The sequence below is a fragment of the Scophthalmus maximus genome, chromosome 9, assembly GCF_022379125.1.
Source record: "Scophthalmus maximus strain ysfricsl-2021 chromosome 9, ASM2237912v1, whole genome shotgun sequence".
Taxonomy (NCBI): Eukaryota; Metazoa; Chordata; class Actinopteri; order Pleuronectiformes; family Scophthalmidae; genus Scophthalmus; species Scophthalmus maximus.
In genome coordinates, this window is record NC_061523.1 from 20366679 (window position 1) to 20385877 (window position 19199).

At 47.9% G+C, this 19199-nt stretch overlaps 1 protein-coding gene across 6 annotated transcripts in view; it reads right to left on the minus strand.

Annotated features, from left to right (window-relative positions):
• Positions 1–570: 570 nt before the first annotated feature.
• Positions 571–19199, minus strand: part of si:dkey-237h12.3 (teneurin-3) — a 129563-nt gene continuing 110934 nt past the window's right edge. For all 6 annotated transcript variants that reach the window (XM_035650610.2, XM_035650609.2, XM_035650607.2 and 3 more), the window contains 9 exons: positions 15896–16128; positions 13830–13984; positions 9927–10810; positions 8536–8711; positions 7940–8175; positions 6999–7295; positions 3451–5062; positions 3176–3306; positions 571–2644 (listed from right to left, as the gene is read on the minus strand). In XM_035650610.2, coding sequence (XP_035506503.1) covers positions 1892–2644; positions 3176–3306; positions 3451–5062; positions 6999–7295; positions 7940–8175; positions 8536–8711; positions 9927–10810; positions 13830–13984; positions 15896–16128 — 4477 coding nt within the window. In that variant the 3' untranslated portion in view covers positions 571–1891. The remainder of the gene's footprint in view (positions 2645–3175; positions 3307–3450; positions 5063–6998; positions 7296–7939; positions 8176–8535; positions 8712–9926; positions 10811–13829; positions 13985–15895; positions 16129–19199) is intronic.

Below are 19199 nucleotides of genomic sequence, written 5' to 3' on the forward strand. Positions count from 1 at the left end.
GAAATCAAGTTTCATATGGAGCGGGCTGTTTTTCAGAATTATGCATCCCCATCATCAGAGCTCCTCTGAGCGTTTGATGAGCACGAGTGGTGGAAGAAAAAAGCCGATCACGACCCAAATATGATTTAAAAAAAATTGAGCTATCAGATGTTTTTCACGTGTAAACTTGTACCTAAAAATTGTTTTTGATTGCGATGCTGACTGCTGTTCTTTTTTCCCCGTCAGCGCTCTACGTTTCGGGCGGTTGCACTAAAAATGTCTTTATTTACACATTCCATTTCAAAGCAGCTGTGAAGCAGCTGACGTGTGAGAGATGCTGCGTTTGTCTTCTTCACCTTTTGTTGCTCAGATGTATTTTTTTTTTTAGTAATTAATGTAATTTGGGGTTTGATATTTTACACACATGCAACACCGTGTTATGCATGCATTATATCAAAACTATACATCATTCATGTCGTCATTCCTTATAGTCCTTTTAAAAAACCTAGCAGTTTATTTGTGAGATGGACACAAACAAAAAAAACAAGACTCTGTCCAGTTCTTCAAAAAAACAACACACCGAAAAAAGAACCCCAATATCATTTTTAATCCATGAGTGCATTGAACATTCAAAAAAAGGAAATCGTACCTACCGCGAACATGGGTGCGATCTATATTTGGATCCACTGTAACCTTGTTTATGCGCGATGGGGTTCATGAAATATTTGTGTGGATGAAATATTCATCGGGACAGGAAAGACAGGTCAAAAAGGCCCAATAAACATTAAATTTAGTGGAAATAATAAGTTGACTGCATGTCACAGATACATCACCACATGTTAAAATACTTGTCACCACATGCACAGGTTTCTGTTGATAACGTAAACAGAGCATTGTGAAGAAGACCCACAGTAGCCGTACTAGTAGGAATGTAAACTTAAAATCAAAATCGGGAAAAAAGAGAAAAAAAAAATCAAAATCAAAAATCTGATGGACTTTTATTTTATATGTATAAACACAACATAAATTACCGTTAATATGACTAGTACAGACATTTATTCAGTTTCTTAAAAAAACAGCATAAAACTCTTGCATATTTTACAAAACATGGTGTCCCTGTGCTGTCCGAGACACGGCTGTGCCTGCCCCCCCCCCCGAGACAGAGTCTGTCAAACCTTTACAGTCCTTTTTTTCTTCTTCTTCTGTTCCCCACAATGAATATTCTGTATTTAAACAAGGAAACTGATTCTTTTTCTCTCTTTTTTTCCCCATTTAAAAGCATCTCAAGAGATAATAAGACATGTTGATGTTTACAGTGCTAAATCTGGTATACGTAGTGGCTTGTTTGTTGAGGGATATCGCTAATGTCAGGAGTCTGATTTTAGAAAATAAACATTTGCTCGAAGGAAACCGCTCGCTCGAGGCGCGTGAACTCATGACCCCTGCACTTCTAAAGAAGTGCAGATATGCATAATGTAAACATTTCCTTTGCGCTTATAATACTTTGTCGAGACAGACTTTTCTTGATTCAAAACAAAGAAAAACTAAAACCCAAAACGTAAGACACCTAAAAACTAGCTCACGGTTTTTCCCAAACACACATCTATTCCTCTGCTTGAGAGTCCACAGTCCGAAAGGCTTAGTGCTACAGAGAAACTGACCTGTAATTGCCATGTTAAGGCTTGGTGTAGTTATACATTTACTCTGTAGTCCCTAGATCACAATGCACAGCATTGCTTTTGACCGCTTGGATTTTTTCTTATTCCTTTTGATTTTTCATTATAAAAGAAACACATGGACACTCAGGGTACACATCTGCAGCCTCTCATTCAGAGTTGCTGTTCATGTTATTGTCCGCTCGCATGTCTCCACCAAGACACCGTCTCTTTGGCAGAACTTGAACCTCGTCGTGTTACCTTTTCCCAATTTCACTTTGCCGAAGAAAGTGGATGTTGTTGGCGCTGTCTGCTAACTCGGGGTACTGCTCTATAGAGAGCACGTAGTACCCGTCGTAGCCCAACACTTTCCCACTGCTCAGGAGCTGCCTCTTCTCGCCCTCTGTCCAGGGGCGGACCCCTTCCTCGCCGTCGCGCACCCGCTGCTGCTCCCTCGCCCACGCCCCCGCCAGGGCGCGCTGACGCGCGAGCTCCACCACGCGCGCCTTCTCCTCGTCCACCGTGGAGCCGTAGCGGACGTGGAGCGCCAGAGCCCCGGCACGGATCTCCACGTCGGCGAAGCGCCGCGTCCGGCTGTCCATGACCGTGGTGGACTGGGAAACGGTCACGTTGACGCCGTTCTCCAGCGTCTTGTGTCCGCTCGTGAGGTGCAGCGCGGCGAGGTCGCCGTCCGGCAGGCCCGGCTTGACAAAGTAGTGCGTGTCCCGTCCCTCGATGGTGAAGTGGAGGTCTTCCAGGTAGAAGGCGTTGTTGAGGATGGTCGCCACCTTGATGCAGTCCTCGCTCGCCACGTTGAGCGTGTGGGTGTGGATGCTGCCCTTGTAGACGGCGAACATGACGGCCCTTCCGATGGGAGACATCGCCGCCGAGAACCACAGCCAAGACTTTTCACCCCGGCGACCTCGACTGAGATGGACCTCCGGCAGCCGCTCGAATGACAAGAGAGAGTGCGCTTGTCTGGTTACTTCCTGCTGGACCCCAGAGATGGACTGTGGGGAAAGTGCAGTGAAACGTTAACGCCTGAACATGGCAGAACCCGACTCTCCAGGCTATTTAGAACCAGCTCCTGCTCTGCTTCGGAGGGTTTTCTCTTCCCCCGTCTGAGATAATGGTGTTTTTTCAAGCTGCGTTCTCAGGCCAGAAGTAGATAAGTCCCCCAAGACAATCTCGCAGCAACACTGTGTTGGAGCATTGGACCAAAGAGGCCTAGCATGAATACCTTCAAGAGATAGTTTTAACAATAGCAACACCAAAATGTATTTGATATGAAGTCAGACATTGTTATTCAGCTGGTAACTCAAACAAGACGCAGGAGAGAACACTTTGTTAAGTATGAGTATTAGTATGCAAATGTGGCCCAATTAAAAATTAAAAATACAGCGTCAAAATCCTGATGAAAAATAAGTTTGTCTGAACCCTGACACCAAAAACCATTTTGTCTGTAGGCAAGAGGTGTACAGTGGTTGTTTTCAGCGTACTTTGTGTTCAATATGGCAAAAAGAGATATCAAATTTACTCACAGGCAGATCATCCCAGAGCTGACTCTTCCTCAGCTCATAGGACGGCATGCTTAAATCAAATTTGGGGACCGGAAACCCGGGAATGGTGTTGTGAAGATGAAAGCCGAAGGTCACGAGCCAGCTGTTCACATCTGTGCAAGAGAGAGAGAGAAATGAAACACACAGAGTTTCCAAGCTACTACATGTTTATAGATTAAAACAATGTGTGGAGAACAATCCCTAATAAAAATAATATGATCAATAGTTTGAGAAGGCTAAACGACAATATCACTTACCTGCAACATATTCTTTCACTTCGTGGACCTTGCTGATGGGGTTGTTGTACCGGAACATGTATAAATTAAAAGGAGCGGGCTCTTTGCCAACTCTCTTCCACGTAGACACATCTGGAACCGTCCACCTTCCCGACATTATGTCGTAGTCCTGCTCCCCAAAGTGCAGCAGTTTGGTCAGGGGGTCGTACAGTCCCCCGTGGAACCCGAGCACGAGCTGGAAGTCGGGGTTGGAGTCGAAGTAGACCTCGCCGTACGCCGTGTACTGCAGCTGCTTGACCAGGAGTCCGTTGCTGGTGAAGACGGCGAGCGGCGTGCCGGTGTTGTCGCAGGCGATGTAGAACTCCTCCCCGCTGCTGATCTCCATGGCGAACAGGTGGCCTTGGAGGTCATAGTAGAGCGAGGTGATCTCCGAGCTGGAGTGGTTGTACACGTGCGTAATCCGGGCCGGGTAGCTCAGGTCCGCGTAGAAGTACTGCAGGTGTTGGCCCAAGCTGGTCTTCATGGACACCCTGCGGGCGAGTCCGTCGTAGCGATACTGAATCGTCCAGCCGCCGCTCTTGCTGTACACCCGCACCAGGAGTCCCTTGGAGTTGTACTCAAAGATCTCCGCGCCCCTCTGACGGAGGAATCCGTCTTCATCCATTCGGTACTGGATATCGCCGAGGCGGGTGATGCGGTCTCTCAGGTCGTAGCGCAGAGGGAGGAGTCTGGCGCTGCTGCCCGCGTTCAGCAGGTGCAGATTCCCGTTGAGGTCGTACGTGTAGCGCCACATCACCTTCTCATTCAGGTACACAGTCTGGAGCTGGCCGTCCACGTCGTACTCGTAGCCGTACTTGGTGGTGTTGGCGAAGGGGCCGATCTTGATCTCCCGCTTGGTGACTCGGCCCACGTCGTCGTACTGGAACGTGATCCAGTACATGAGCGAGCGGAAGATCTCGTACTGGATCTCCTTGATGCGTCCGTGTGCGTCAAAGTGCTTAGTGTAGGTCATGACCGCCGTGGATATGATCTGATTTATGTCGTAGTAGATCACTCCGAACTTTCCGAACTGCTCGATTTTCCCCGAGATGTCGTCAAACTGGTACAGATCGATGGGCAGCGGCGTTTCGTTGATGACCCCTTGCACGCTGGTGACGCGCAGGCTGCTGTCGTAGGTGTAATCGAAGCGCGCGTTCACCATGCCGTCCTCGCTGAAGCGGAAAATCTGCCGGTCCACCAGCGGGCCCACCTGGCGGTAGCGGATGGAGCAGATGAAGCCTTCGTTCTGCAGGTTGACGGTCTTCAGCACGCCCGCCATCTCGTCGTAGGTGAAGCTGACCCGCGTGCTGTCGTACAGGATCTCCGACAGCTTGTTCTGCCTGCGGTACCGGTACAGGACCCTCCGTCCCGTGCCGAGGTGAGCCACCCGCAGCAGGAGGCCGTCTTCGCTGTAGTCCACCGCCACCGAGGCGTTGCTCTCCGGCGGGTGGTACAGGTTCCTGTAGTAGCCCACCGAGCGGATCGTCTGCATGGTGTACCGGGCCACGCTCGGCATGGTGACGGCGGCGAGCCGGTCAAGAGGGTCGAAGTCGAATATGTACTGGCGCTGGCTGTGGAGCAGGAGCACCATGGACTAGAGGGAGGAAAGAGCAAAAATAACAAGTGTCTTCTTGAGTTGCACAATATATATGGAGTGAATAGAAATGTTCAAGTTTGAGAAAAAGGAGAAACAAGAAAAAAATGCACTAGGTAGCATCGACTATCATTATTATCTTATCTTTCACAAATACATTAAAGAATATGTATGCCAACGTTAAATACTGGGTCGAATATTGACAAAAAAAGCTGGTGAGGAGTGTATTCATCAAGTCTTAAATGATTATCTCGTACAATCAGCATATTTATTGACGTGGGGAGGATATGATTTATTCAAACCCACAGAGACTTGTTTAATTAATTACATTTTTATATGCAGTCTGTGTGTGTGTGTGTGTGCGGCCTGTCTTCTATGGGCTCACCCCTTGTTCCAGGTTTTAAATGTCACACTCAGTCATCCGTCAACAGTTTGAGGTTCCCTGTGCTCCCTGAGCTCTTTGTGTTGAGTGGTGACATCATGGCCTCTCCAGGTCACGCGATGGAGGGACGCGGCCGAGAACACTGCTGCATGCATTCTGTAGCATTCGCTATCAAAGGTGTTTGATATCTTTGGTTGTTTGCGGGGTATAAATAAGCTAGAGATTAGGGCTGCGAGTGTTTTCGTCATCGATTAATCTGTCGATTTGTTGTTTGCTCCATAAAATGTCATGAAATGGTGAAATATGTCGATTGTGTTTCCCAAAACCAAAGGATGATGTTTTGTTTTGTCCACACACCAAAGATATCTAGTTCACTGTCGTAGACGAGCGAGGAAACGAGAAAAATATTCACATTTACGAAGCTGAAATCAGAGAATATTGACTTTTCATAAAAACTACTTGAACCAATTATTTTACTAATCAGTTAACTGCTGCAGCTCTACCAGTGATAGATTTAAATACAGGCGACAAACAAATTTTTAGTATTCAGTCAGAAAACAGTGCATATTTAACAATTTACTAAAATGAGACGACACAATGGGCAACAGATTGGCCTGTGATTACAGTGACTAGGCAACGGCAAGGATACCAATTCAAAAAAAATATGTTTCTGTAGCAAAACAGAAAGACCCTTTTTTTTGGAAAGGGAAGGGAAGGCAGGGAAAATTGCTTTAAAAAATTTGGAGAATTCACAGCGGACAGTTCTGAATCGTCATGTCGGGAAAAGCAAAAGGTGTAATTAATATAATTCACCATGACTCGGTTAAGTGTCTTTTCCAGTGAGGCGGCGTGTTAAAGTTCACCGCTAATAATCTCCGTTGCACTTAAGTTATCATCTTTGCTCTCTTAAAATGCTTCCTTCTTTCTTTCTTTTTTTTAACCCTGCCTGTTATTTTGTGTTTTGAAAATATGTCTTTGGTTTTTAGTGTGTGACTGCGGAGAACTGAATTTGACTCCCCTTGTTTTTCTGAGTGTATATCATGGAAGTGACATTAAATCAGATTGTGAAGCGTCGTACATCATTATGTTGTTGAATGCACCTTGCTGTGACATGTCAAAATGTCTCTGGTGGAAAAGGTCTACCCTCGTTCGCCGAGTGGAGGGTCATGTGTAGGTCGTGGACACTCGCTAAACATCCCCGTGAATGCAGCTCTATTCATTTTTTTCACACACACACACACACACACACACACACACACACACACACACACACACACACACACACACACACACACACACACACACACACTCTCAAGGTAAGGAATGATGCTCATAAATCTGCAGTTAGTGTATAATAATTACTATGTTTGCTAAGTACCCCTGTAATAAGCAGAATTATATGCAGGGGACTGGTGCGTATTTCAGAATAAGTGTCTTCAGGGTGACCTCTGCTACATGTCGGGGGTCTCCATTCACCCCCCATGCGATAATGACTACCCTGCAGGGCGATATATCTGACATAATGCCTCCTCCGGTCATTTCACATTTCCTCACCTGCTCTAGGTAGGTGTAGCTCCATATCTTCCCATCGGCGAACGCCCTGGAAACCAGGCGGCCCTGGCTGTCGTACTCGAGCCTCTCGGTGGTGGGACCCCTCTGCAGGGCACTGATCTGCCCGCTGCTCGTGCGGCTCACATTGACCGGCAGGAGCTTGCTGCTGGGCACCCAGAGCACCGGGTGTCCCGCCGTGTCGTATATAATCTTTAAGAGGAACTTCCTGTGGTCGTCGTAAATCTTCTCCGTCCTCAGGGTGCGATCGTAATCAACCGAGAGAATGTTTCGTCCGTTCACCTGTGGGAAGGATAGGGTTTGATTTAGGAAGATGTAGGGCGATAAAAGGCGGCTACAGTACACTCACCACTCCTACTGACGGTAATCATTTTTGCCTGCTTTGATTGCGCACAACAGTACAATACGAAGAGGACATTCTTGGTTTTGATTCCCCCATTCTTTGTCTGCCAGGCTCTTTAAGCTGTATTCGCAGATCTTCAGTACGGTTGTCACAGAGATTAACACCCCCCTTCACGCGGCTCTTTAAAGCCGAGAGACACTGGCAATTGTGCAGGTGAGCATAAATCACGACCTCCTAAATTTACTGGGGATGAAAATGACTGTGAGGCACAAGTAACCGCCCCAAGTTAAGTTCATAAAGTGGAGTAAATCATACATCTCAGAGTCAGATCCTGAGGAGAAATAGAGAAGAGGCGAACTCACGTACAGTCCTAGAATATTGATAATCTTAGATACACGGCGCTGTAGATGTTGATGTGACTCATACATTTGACTCCTCAGGAAGAATTGCAGCAATGTTACAGTGACACAGAAATAATTTATGGGCCAAGTTTGATTGATCATACCTATTATTCTCCCTGCAGCGGGAAAAACAACCACTCTTTGTATGTACAGAATGCGTCTATGAAAAAAATCACAGGTACCCTAAGCTTGCGTCCGAACACGATAACTTTCCCTCTGGCCTGTTCCTTGCGGAAGCGCCACTCCACCAAGTTCTGCCCACTGTCCCCTGGCAGGCTCATGTTGCGCCTGGCCACAGTCGGGTTGGCCGCGCCCGCCAGGATGTGGGGCTCCGTCTGGTAGTGGGTGTCCATCCCGTTGGCGTAGGTAATCCTCAGCGAGTTGTCGAAGCCAACCTGGTAGCTGCTTCGACACTGATCTGTGAGCAGTGCAGAGAGAGAAGTGAACAAAGAGGAGAAGGTAATTTTTAACTTCCGCGCATTTTGATTTTTCACGTCAAAAGAATGAACATGAATGATGTTGCGGAAATAACGGGGCCATCTGGCCGAGGCCCGAGAGCAGAAGCCATTTAGACACGAGGTTGATATGTCTCCCTGACACCCAAACCCCAGCGCGCTGAGAGAGCAATCATTTACACTGTCGCGTGTCCGACCCCGTGAGCCGTAATGATACACGACTTGAGCTTACTCAACATTGCCCCCGCGACCCCGCGACACAATGACAAATAGCCGCTTCAGAGAGCCGCGTCGGGGGAAGAGGAGAGCCATTTCCCCCTCACCCTGGGCCAGCGTGTAGAAGGCACGGATGGTGGAGGTGTTCGTGGTGATGCTGATCTCCTCCTCCGACATGGAGCTCTCGATGTCCACCGTCAGAGCGCTGTAGATGTCCGTGTACAAGTTGTTCACCGTGCCGGTGGGGAACGTCACGTTCATCAGCCGCCCTTCGCTGTCGTAGCTGTTTGACGGGAAAGAAAAAGGGGGGAAAAAAGGAAAGGAACATCGTCAGACAAAGCGCCGAAAATGTACGAGTGCTCTCGGTGCCACGGGCGTATATTCCATTATCCGCTCTTTCATCCTTGTGTTGTGTAAGACCATCAACTTTGTTGTAATTAAAATGTCACATTCTCTTTTCTTCCGAGCAAAGGAGCAAATGGATGTCAACCCAAGTCGCAATCCAAATATTTGATTGGCGAGAATGACACATTTCCGCAGCTCTCAACATTTATACAATAACGGAACGCCAGACTGTAATGACTTCAATTATTCGGATGATTGATGTGTCACTATAATCGCAACCGAACACTTTGCTGTTTTTAGTTAAAAGTGAGGGTATCATTCATGGTATAATGTGACACGACAAGGCTCATTATCATAATGAAATCAAATCGTGCAGTTTGGTCGTTTTGTTCAACTCTGACTTTCTTTTAAATGCGACCAACGGTTCGGACGCCCCTCGCGTGGTTTAGGTCAAGGTAAAAAAAAAAAAAACGGAGAAAAAGTTCTATACTGTGTTGACGTCGAGTTGTCTAAGTGTAACTGGGCTATTTTACAGATCTGAGGCAATTTTTTTTATAATTAGATTTCAATTAAACGGTCCGGTTGGAGCAGTCTGCAGGTGAGCACGGCTCAACAGACGGCAGAGAACACACACACAGTCCACAACATTATCTGCCAGAGAAATTAATAGCAGAATTTGTATATGTATGCATGAAGTGGGAGGTGTGCTTTTTTTTAAGACCATGCACAAGTTCCTGACGTAGAGGTTTTAAGTGAGACATATTATGCTTTCTCCGTTTTTCCCTTTGCTCTAGTTTGTTATGCAAGTTGGTTTTTGTGTGTGTGTGTGTGTGTATGTGTATGTAAAAGGTCTGCAAAGGTAAAAAGCCCAAAGTCCGCGACAGAAAAACATTGCTCCTGAAGCTCCTCAAACGCCTCACCGCTAGTCCGGCCGATGCTTCCGTGACACGGCGACATCATGATGTTACGGAAGTTCAGAAGACTGACACTTCCTACATGCGCGAGAGGCGGTCGACCGGGATCCCAGCAAAGTGGGCCAGCTGTCCAGTCCGAGGAGACCGGGATTTATTATAAACCTTTTCAGGCGATAACCCAAATTTAAAATCGAACTGGAACGAATTGGAACCTAAATCCTCATCGCCATCATACGTACTCATAGAAAGTTGTCCAGCCGATCTCTGAGGTCTTTGTGGCCAGCAGGCCGTTGTTGCCGTGGTAGGTGAGAAGCACCAGCTCCTGGCCCTGCGTGGTGAGAGTCTTCAGTCGGCCGTTGGTGCCCATGGCGAGCCAAATCACCTGGTTGTCGGGGGCCACTATCCGCACCGGCATGCGGTTGGGATCTCGGCGGATCCTCAGCGTGTTGCCGCTGCTGTCGGTGACGGCCGTGATGTCGTTCTCCGTGCTGTAGCTGAACGTGTACTTCGGGTCGCCGGTGAGCAGGCTGGCGGTGTGCTGGTGGGTGCCATTGCTGTCAAACATATACAGCTCCTGCGCGTCGGGGGACGCCACCTCGTATGTTCCGGCACTGGAAGTCAAAGTCGGCCCGTTTCTGCTGATGGCCCGGATGCGGATGTTGCCCAGGTCCGCCACGTAAAGTGTTCCGTCTGGCGCCGCCACTAAAGAGGAGGGGGCGTTGAGCCTCGCGTCTTTGGCATAGCCGTCCCCTGTCTGGTAGCAGTCGCAGTTGGCGTCGTTCTTGCAGTCGCAGTCGGAGGGAGATCCGGCCAAGTGCGTTATCTCGCCATCCACGGAAACCTTGCGGATCCTGCTCATCTTCCTCTCATCCGTCTCCGCGATGTAGATGGCGCCGTGGAAGGAGACGGCGATGGAAACGGCCGATTCTAGAGGGGTCAACTGGGCCCTCTGGCCGCCGGCCACGCCGCGGTCCAGTCCGGCCAACGGGCAGTGGACGGGTCGGCCGGCCGCGATGCTCACTTGGCCGTTCTCTGTGATGCGCAGCACTATGTTGTTGTCCAGGACGTACAGCGAGTTGTCCATGGGGCTGACGGCGAGGTCGGTGGGCCACTCCAAAATCACCTGGAACACAGGACATCACCCACAGGACAATATTACAACATGATTATTATTACAGTTCAAATAATTGTAAGCAATCCTGACTCTTTAATTCAATGAAATATCCACATATAATCAATATTTTCTGTTCATGGGCCCATTATCACTTCAGCACATCTCAAATATGCATTATGGATTGTCTGTGTTGCTGTAACAGAATATATTCAATTCAAAAAGGCATCATTATGTTTCTGTACAACTTGCTCCCCTCTCGGGTTTACAAGATGACTCATATATGTCGTTCTCTATGTGTGAAACACAGAATCCAAGTTGATGATTAAGACGTTGGCTGGTGTGGAAAATCAAACGCGGCATTTTAGCGCCGCTCCTCTCTCCATCATGCCAGTTTATCAAACTCGGAATGTATAATTTCATCGTGCCAGAGGGGGAAAAAGAGAAATAACACGCGATGACAGGACCTCTGGGTTATAAGTTTATCACATATCGCCATGTTGTCTTAATCCCCAACAATCCTTTAACGTTTGCTTAAACTTGTGCCTAATGCTGATTAATGAATTTTGAAATCCTATGAATTTCAAAGGAGCATTCTGGCCACAGTTTACCTTTGAGCTCGTCTTTTCACCCATTCTCAACATTTTTTTTTTTTAAAAAACTCGCAACCGAGATTCGAAAAAAAAAAAAAGAAGAAATCAGGGCTTTTATTTCCCGTGCGACTAAAGTACAGCTGCAGAATAACCTTGAGCGTGCACGTCACGCCTCCCTGCGCCATCCGTGCTTCACTAACCGCCGCTGCAACCTGAGAGAGAAACTCCCTATGGGGGAAAAGGGTGTGAGGGAGGGGGAGGGCAATTAAATATATCAAATCAAAGATATCTTCCCCCCGTTTATAACTGATAGCAATATCAACCAGGTCTACGACAAAACATTCATTTTACCAGTCGTGTTTCAGTTCATGAAAAACAGAAAAGAAGAGGAGAGTATTTGCAGCCTGGGCCTTCAAACACATAGCAGAGTGATTAAAAGTGTAAAAAGGAAAGAACAAAAAAAACAAGGCTCCTGAATTGTTGCCTTCTCCACGGGCGGATCAATAATGAAACACGCCGCCTGTAAGGATTGCCGGCGGTTAAACTGCACCGCGCCAGTTTTTCCGGCGCGGCGGACGCCGGCAGGATCACACAGCCTCGCCAAAAACGATGTCTTCTTGCTGGTTCGGAGCGAACGGCTTGGTTAATTAGCAGAAAAAGTGACAAGCTTAATCCTTTGTCTTCATGTTCTCTTATACCCCTCCTTCGTGTTCGCCACCCACACTACGGAGATTACTTGCTCCTCTGTTTACATTGACAATGTTTCGATGTTGCCAAAAAAAAAAAAAGAGAAAGAAAACATCCTTCAATTTCCTCCGCAGCTCCTTTTTTTCAGCCCCCATTTCTTTCAGCATTATTCCTATTGTTATGTAACCTCTTAAAGGGACACGGGGGCACGTGTGATATCTGCTGCCCGGGTCACGGGCGCGGGTGCCGTTCCTCCTGTCTACCGAGTGTTCTGTTTTGTGGACGCTTTCTTCTGTTTTTTTTTGTAGGCTGATCTGCATTTAAACCAGAAATGGAATTAAAATGTAAATTGGCTAGTTAAAAAGCAAACAAAGAAAGAAAAAAACAACAACAACAACACTTATGTAACTCGTGTACAGTAAAGAGGTGGGAGAACCTGATCCGGTGGCAGTTTTCACTCTCAACGCGGAAGACGCGGCGAACGCTTCCCGTTCTAAATGACAAAGACTGCTTTCGTTGCTCTTCATTATTCACCCAGAGTAAGTTCTCCAAACTGTGAAACTCTCCGGAATGAGGAGGGACATTGAGCACTTCCGCTCGCAAAGACAATTCGTTGTATCCCAATGCTACAAGCCTATCGTGTACAGGACGGGCCGCTCGCCTTTTCTCACAGAGACACCGTCGATGGGAGGAAATTTTGTCGGAACAAAGCCGGCCGCTCCACCAGGAGCCGGGGCAGGAGAGGTTTTTTCGGGTGCAGCCACACAGAGCGCCCCGCTCCATCATCATGTGTGGTTTCAAGTGTTCTGCATCCTGAGAATTTTTCCTAGTGGAACACCAAACACTAATTCAGCTCCGGACCACATCAAAACAAGGCCCCCAAAACCGAATAATTACTCTTCCCTTCTCGTCGTCGTGCCGTGACCTGAAAACCCATCTCTTCAATAAGCACTTGACGTCTCCACTTCCTGCCTAAAGTACATCCTCCTCTTCCTCTTCCTCCTGCTCCTCCTCCTCCTCCGGGCACGTTATGCACTTGGGACATCACACTTTATTCTAAGAACTGGAGCCCATTACACTGATGTCACTGCGTCTTTCCTCTGGATAAGATCTGTCAGTTAAGTGTCGTTTTTTAAATGTAACACTCATTTAGCCCGGAAACACCCAATGAGACACAAACGACCTTGCCGCGCTCCCCCCCCCCCCCCCCCCCGAGGGGAAGCAATAACATTTTTGGTCTGTTACACTGAAACATCTGATAAGATATCTGTCAAAAGATCACATCCTTGGACAAAAAAGAGCCCCTGTAAAAATGAATTACGTCTAATGGACTCCTAAAGAGAAGCCACAATTTCTGAGATTATTCAGATGGCCAGAAAGTTTTTGCCGTTTCAAATGTAACTGCAGAGGGAGGCAGAATTCAAATTCAAAAGTCCTTTGACGTTGTTTGAAGGTGAAGTAGGCTGAATAGTAAAAATAAATCAATAGAATAAAATAAACAATTTCAATAAATGTCTCTCTGCACGTCTCTCACTCCAAAAAACACTCGCTCCTGAAAGATTATCATTCATGGGGGAAAAAAATTATTACATATGAAATATATATGCAGTTATATAACGCCGCATATCAATGATGAGTCATGGGTGAGCCAACTGGAAGAGTGTTGGAAGGGGGGGGGGGGGCGGTACAGGGTGGCGTGTGTGTGTGTGTGTGTGTGTGTGTGTGTGTGTGTGTGTGTGTGTGTGTCACACCTGATTGATGTCCATGCTGTTGTCACAGGTCAGAGGGCGAGCCGATGTCAGGTCGTTGGAGCCGAGGAAAGTGGAGATGATGCCGTTCTGGTCCACCTTTCGGATTGTGGTTCCGTCGACAAAATAAATCAGACCGTTCTTGTCCACGGCGATGCCTGTTGACATCACGTAAGAGATAGATAGAAAGAGAGAGAGGAGGGGGGGGGGGGGGGGAGGATGGGACGGAAAAAAAACAACAGCCCATGTGATAACGGGACAACAAGGTGGATCCGCAGCGTCTCTGCTTGCATGACTCAGTGGACGGGACACGACGGATACATGTGTCGAGCTTGCCTTCCCATTATTCAGGTCACTGCCAAAAGCACACCCATCAATAATTCACCGGCTGCTTTTCTGCTATTAAATAATTTCTCAGGCAGAAGTGGCAAAGGCTGTATTCAGACGGTATATATGCACTTGCCACGTCTTGTAACCCCGCTCGCTAAAAATAAGAACCTCGTGAGGTGGTGCTGGTGGTGGTGGTGGTGGTGGGGGTGGGGGGGGGGGGGGGGTCAATGAGCGGGGGGCTGCGTTTGGAGCGATTTTTTGACAGCGGCAATCATCAGCAGTCTGCACACCATTTGAGAAATGAACGAGCGAGCGGACGGGAAACGACAGCTCCGGCCAATTTCAGGCGAGAGGGGTGAACGACAGTTGCCATGGTGACGACGGTGGACTAAATTGTCGGTGATTGAGTGGAAGCTCAGAGTTGTAAGTCGCAGCCGAGCCCCGGTGTGGATTTACATGCGGCGGGGCCTTTTTTCATTCCTCGCGGTGGTGTTTCTTGACGCACCGCAGTGGCTCTGGGTTTATTTTTATGGTCGCAGACGCACGTGCAGCATGCAAAGTGGCAGACTGTGCGTTTCTCCTTCTGGGTGGTTGGGGGTTAAAATGTTCTGGATGAGCATCAACTTCAGTTTTACCTCCCGGCGTATGATTTCTTTTTTCAATGAAGTCTTTTAAAAGCTTCTTTGGAGAAGGTGAGTGCTTTGGTTTGACCTGTGGCCGGGTCCGCGCAAGATTGCTTTCTGCTAAAACATTGACGAGCCCGGGGAGCCCGCGGCGGGAACCTCGGGAGCTGGCTATTTGACAGTCTGAGATTCTCAGACAGATGAAAAGTGTCACATTTGAGCAGAGTTCACCGAATGCCTGAGAGGGGGAAAAGAAAAGGAAAGGAAAAAACCCAGAGCCATCTGCTGTTTCTTCACTGGTTCCCCGCTTCCACCCACTCCATCGTTAGAGACGCTCCCTCAGATTCCCTTCACTCAAGCCTTTGTCACGCCGCTGAAGTGGCGCTCTCGCGGCAAATCCGCGCACAAACGGCCGCGTGCTATTTGAATGCGGGCAACAGGTCGTGTGGCGTGGCGGCCGTTGACCTACAGAATAGCTTCGAGGGGTCGGGGGGGGGGGGGGGGGCAGAAAATCTTGAAGAATCAAGCGTCAATTTTAAACGATATTTACAGGAATATCCAACTGTAGAAAATGAAGTAAGTTGAAAGGTTTTTGAGGCAGCAGCAGCGGCACATGGCCTTAAAGGGCCAGTTCAGTGATTTTGAAGTGGGGTTGCATGAGTTACTTATGCATAGTTAATATGTCACCTTATGGAGCTGGTGATCAGCGATGTCATTCAACGGAGTTTGGAGGAGAAGTGGACGTTTTCAAAGTCCGAGTCCCACTGTTGCAGTGAATGTAACGTGTGTTTTTCGCCACATTTTGAAAACGTTACCTAAACTTTTCACCGTCCGCATAATGTAACATATTAACCATGTAACCCCACTTCAAAATCACTGAACTATCCATTAAATTTGTTTAAGCATCCATTTTATTTCTTAGCTGACAACCAAAATCTAAATCAGTGATCAATCATTCCATAAAAATCAAATCAAATCGTTAGAATCTATCAGCTCAGAGTTGGCACAGAGGCCAAAGTGCACATAAATTCAAATCTAGCGGAGGAAACCCATCACCATGCCCCCCTCCCCTCCCCTCCCCCCTTCATCCATTCAGCACATCATCTTTTTTTTTACCTTTGGGTCCGGTGAGCGACGCCTCCGGGGATTTGCCTCCGTCGCCGCAGTGGTTCTCATCGAAGGGCAGGCAGTGTTCACCCGTCCCCGCCACCACCTCGGCGTTCGACTGCAGGTCCTTGGCGCCGGTCAGGATCTTCGGCCTGTAGATCCGCCGCGAGTTCGTGTCCGACACGTACAGCTGGCCGGTCACCGGGTGAGTGGCCAGGTAGTAGCGGTGTGCCGGGTTGTTACTGCATTTGAAAACGATAACTCAAGTTACATAGAGGATTTTTTAAAAACTTTTAAATGACATTACAGTGCTGCCAAACAGTCACTTAACGCTGCAAATATAACCCGAAGATGTGAGCTAATAGAATAATGTCTGTAAAACACCGGAAAAAAACAAAAAAAAAAATGGGAAAAGAACTTTAAATGTCCTAATGAAAATTGGCCTCATTTTGCCTCTGAATAAATTTAGTGGAGGAATATTAGCAAGAGAATCTCTCCCGAGAGCCAACATTGTTTTCAGTTTGCATTAGATTTGAAAAGAGAACACTGTTTCCCCTCCCCTAACATTTAAGGGTAATGTAGAAAGTTGTAATTGTTTAAAGACTAAGAGCAAAGTCCCGTGTACCTGTTACCAGTAATGGAGCCGGAGGAGCGCCCTTCAGACTCGCACATTTGTTTTAATTGCTTTCCAAGAGTCGATCGCAAGTTAACGCCGGCGTTCAATCAGGTTACTTTTCTAGGTATCTAAGCCGTCATTAGGGATGTCGCCTTCTAAAGACACACACACACCGTAAATGGAGCTTGTTTGTTTTTTTTTCTCCCCAGTCCAATTGCAGCTTAATATAATCTTATTATCGTTTCAATCAAATGTCATGTACGTGGATAACGAGCTGGAGGCGGCGATGCTGCAGACAGGCGATCCAAACTGCCTCCGCCGGAGTTTCCGCTGCAGCACAGAGCTGCTTTCGGACACGCGCTGAGGGCGGGACCTTTTTCTGGAACTTTTCCCGCCAGCCCTCTGTGAGCATACGGAATGGAAAACCTTGTGGTCGCCTTGGTGGCCGTAAACGAAGTCACTGATTCCTGAATGCATGCTCGACCCGGACGCCACAGAAATGTTCCCGTTGCTCGGACTCGGGCCGTCTCCTGCTGCGTTCCTCATATGCAAACTTTGAAAAATGTCCAAACTCAATTTTTCTCGGACATTTTCAAACACCCTTCTTGTCGCCGTGAGCGCATCAACTCCGGAAAATGTCCGAAAAAAAACAAAGGGTCCGGATATTTTCATGTTTCATGTCTGAAAAACGCGAAGCCATGATGACACACGCATGACAAAACAAAACCAGCTATCCCCCCCCCCCCCCCCCCCCATTGTGTAAAAAACTGAAGAATTCCCACAGCAGCAGAAAAAAGGGCAAAGCCTTTGAGGGCGCTTTGGAGAGAAGACAGAAGGTTGAAAAAGACGGAAGTCAAACTGAATTTAACAGGATACCACTGCGGCGGGGGGGCGGGGGTTCCAGTTTACAAAGCCAAAAATGACAACTCGCACGCCAGATCATTTGAGTTCTTATCACTCCCCTGTGGGGAGACGCCTTTGGAAGTTCCAGAAAATGACGGGCTTATGTTGACAAAGTGCAACAACTAATGACATTGCATCTGCTGCTGCTTATTTGCATCCCCCCCCCCCCCCCACATAATCTCATGATGGATCTAACTCGTTTTGAATCAGAACTAATGTGTCTTAAGACTGAAAATCAAAAGATTTTTCCCAACACGCGATCGACTCGATACTCGGACTTGAAGAAAGCCAATTAAACGGATCATTTTCCGCGTCGGTCCCTTTTTTTTAAAAAACCAAACTCAAAACGCCGGCACACTATTGGCAGAGTCGATGCATAGCAGGTCGCTCAAGTGTCATTAAAGAGCTCAAAACAGAGGCAGTTAATACGAAGAACCGCCCGCTTCACGGTGCAGTCGTAAACATGCGGCCTCCGCTGGTTGTACTCCAGCTTTAATGGTTCCTCGGTCAATACTGGTCGGCTTTGGAAGTGGCATAATGTGACGGCGAAAAGGAATGTGGCCATGAAACATCTTTGTGAAATGATGAAGATGGAGTCGTAAAACGTGACAGGCCTTTACGAGTCAAAATAAATGCCCAAACTGTGTGTGTGTGTGTGTGTGTGTGTGTGTGTGTGTGTGTGTGTGTGTGTGTGCGCGTGCGTGCGGGGATGCAGTCAGGTTCCCTCGAAAGAAGAATTTTCGCCGAGACGCACACAAGTAACTCTTGTGGGGGGGCAGAAGTGGCAAAGGGGGGGGGGGGGGGGGTGGACACTATAAATGAAACACCTGTATGACCTTTTATGCAGTCTTCATAAAAAGAATAAAAAAAACGGTCCTGCGATAAATAAAACCCTTGTGAAGCTTCTGATCCTAAATTAGTCGCGTACTTTAAGTTTAATGGCAAGTTTTAAGATTTGACTTTATGGTCTTTTATCTAATATTTCCTTTACTTCCTAGGTGGAGGGACGAAGAAAGAAAAAAAGAAAACCTACTGTAAAGACTCTTTGGCGATCGCGCAAAAAAACCAACTAAACGGCAGACCAGCGCTCTTTGCGCTTCACGTTTCCTTCTCTACGTCCCACGGGTTCCACCACGCCCGCCCCGCGTCCCGGCCGCCTCCTGCTCAGTGGCTCATCATAAGTTGGCTGCGGTCAGCTTCCTTTGGCCGCGTCCCTGTGGTTGTAGATCTTCGAGGATACGCAGAAACAAATCAAAACCAAAGAGGAAACGCAAGTCACGTGGGCCGACAAGTAGCCGGACCGCTGTGGCCTTCTAGACCCCCGCGCACGACCGTTGGAGGGAAATAAAACTGTATTTCCGCCGACTGATGACAAATTGTCTTGCCCCTGCGTTGCATCGGCGGGGGGGGGGGGGGCTTTTGTTTTCCTCTGGGGGTCAATTAAGCTCACAAAGCTTACAAGTATACAGAAAACACACACACACACAGAAAAAAACTCTGATACAAGCACTAATCAAAAACTGCACTGCACCTGCAGCTGGAATTAAATGAAGGGGAGACAACGGGCTCTGTAGTAAAACAGGGTGGGGGGGAGGTGGGGGGGTGGGGGGCAACTGCTGCTGCTTTCAGTAAACAAATCAGGCAAATTGGGTGTTGATTTTAAATTCGCGCGCCCGCCCGCACGCATCCCGTCGCCCGGATCGCCCGGCTCGACGGAGTTGTCCCGGAGGTCGCTCGCGTGCCTCCGCACCTCTGGCGGTTTATGGTCAAGTTAATCACCGGGACAAAAAACAC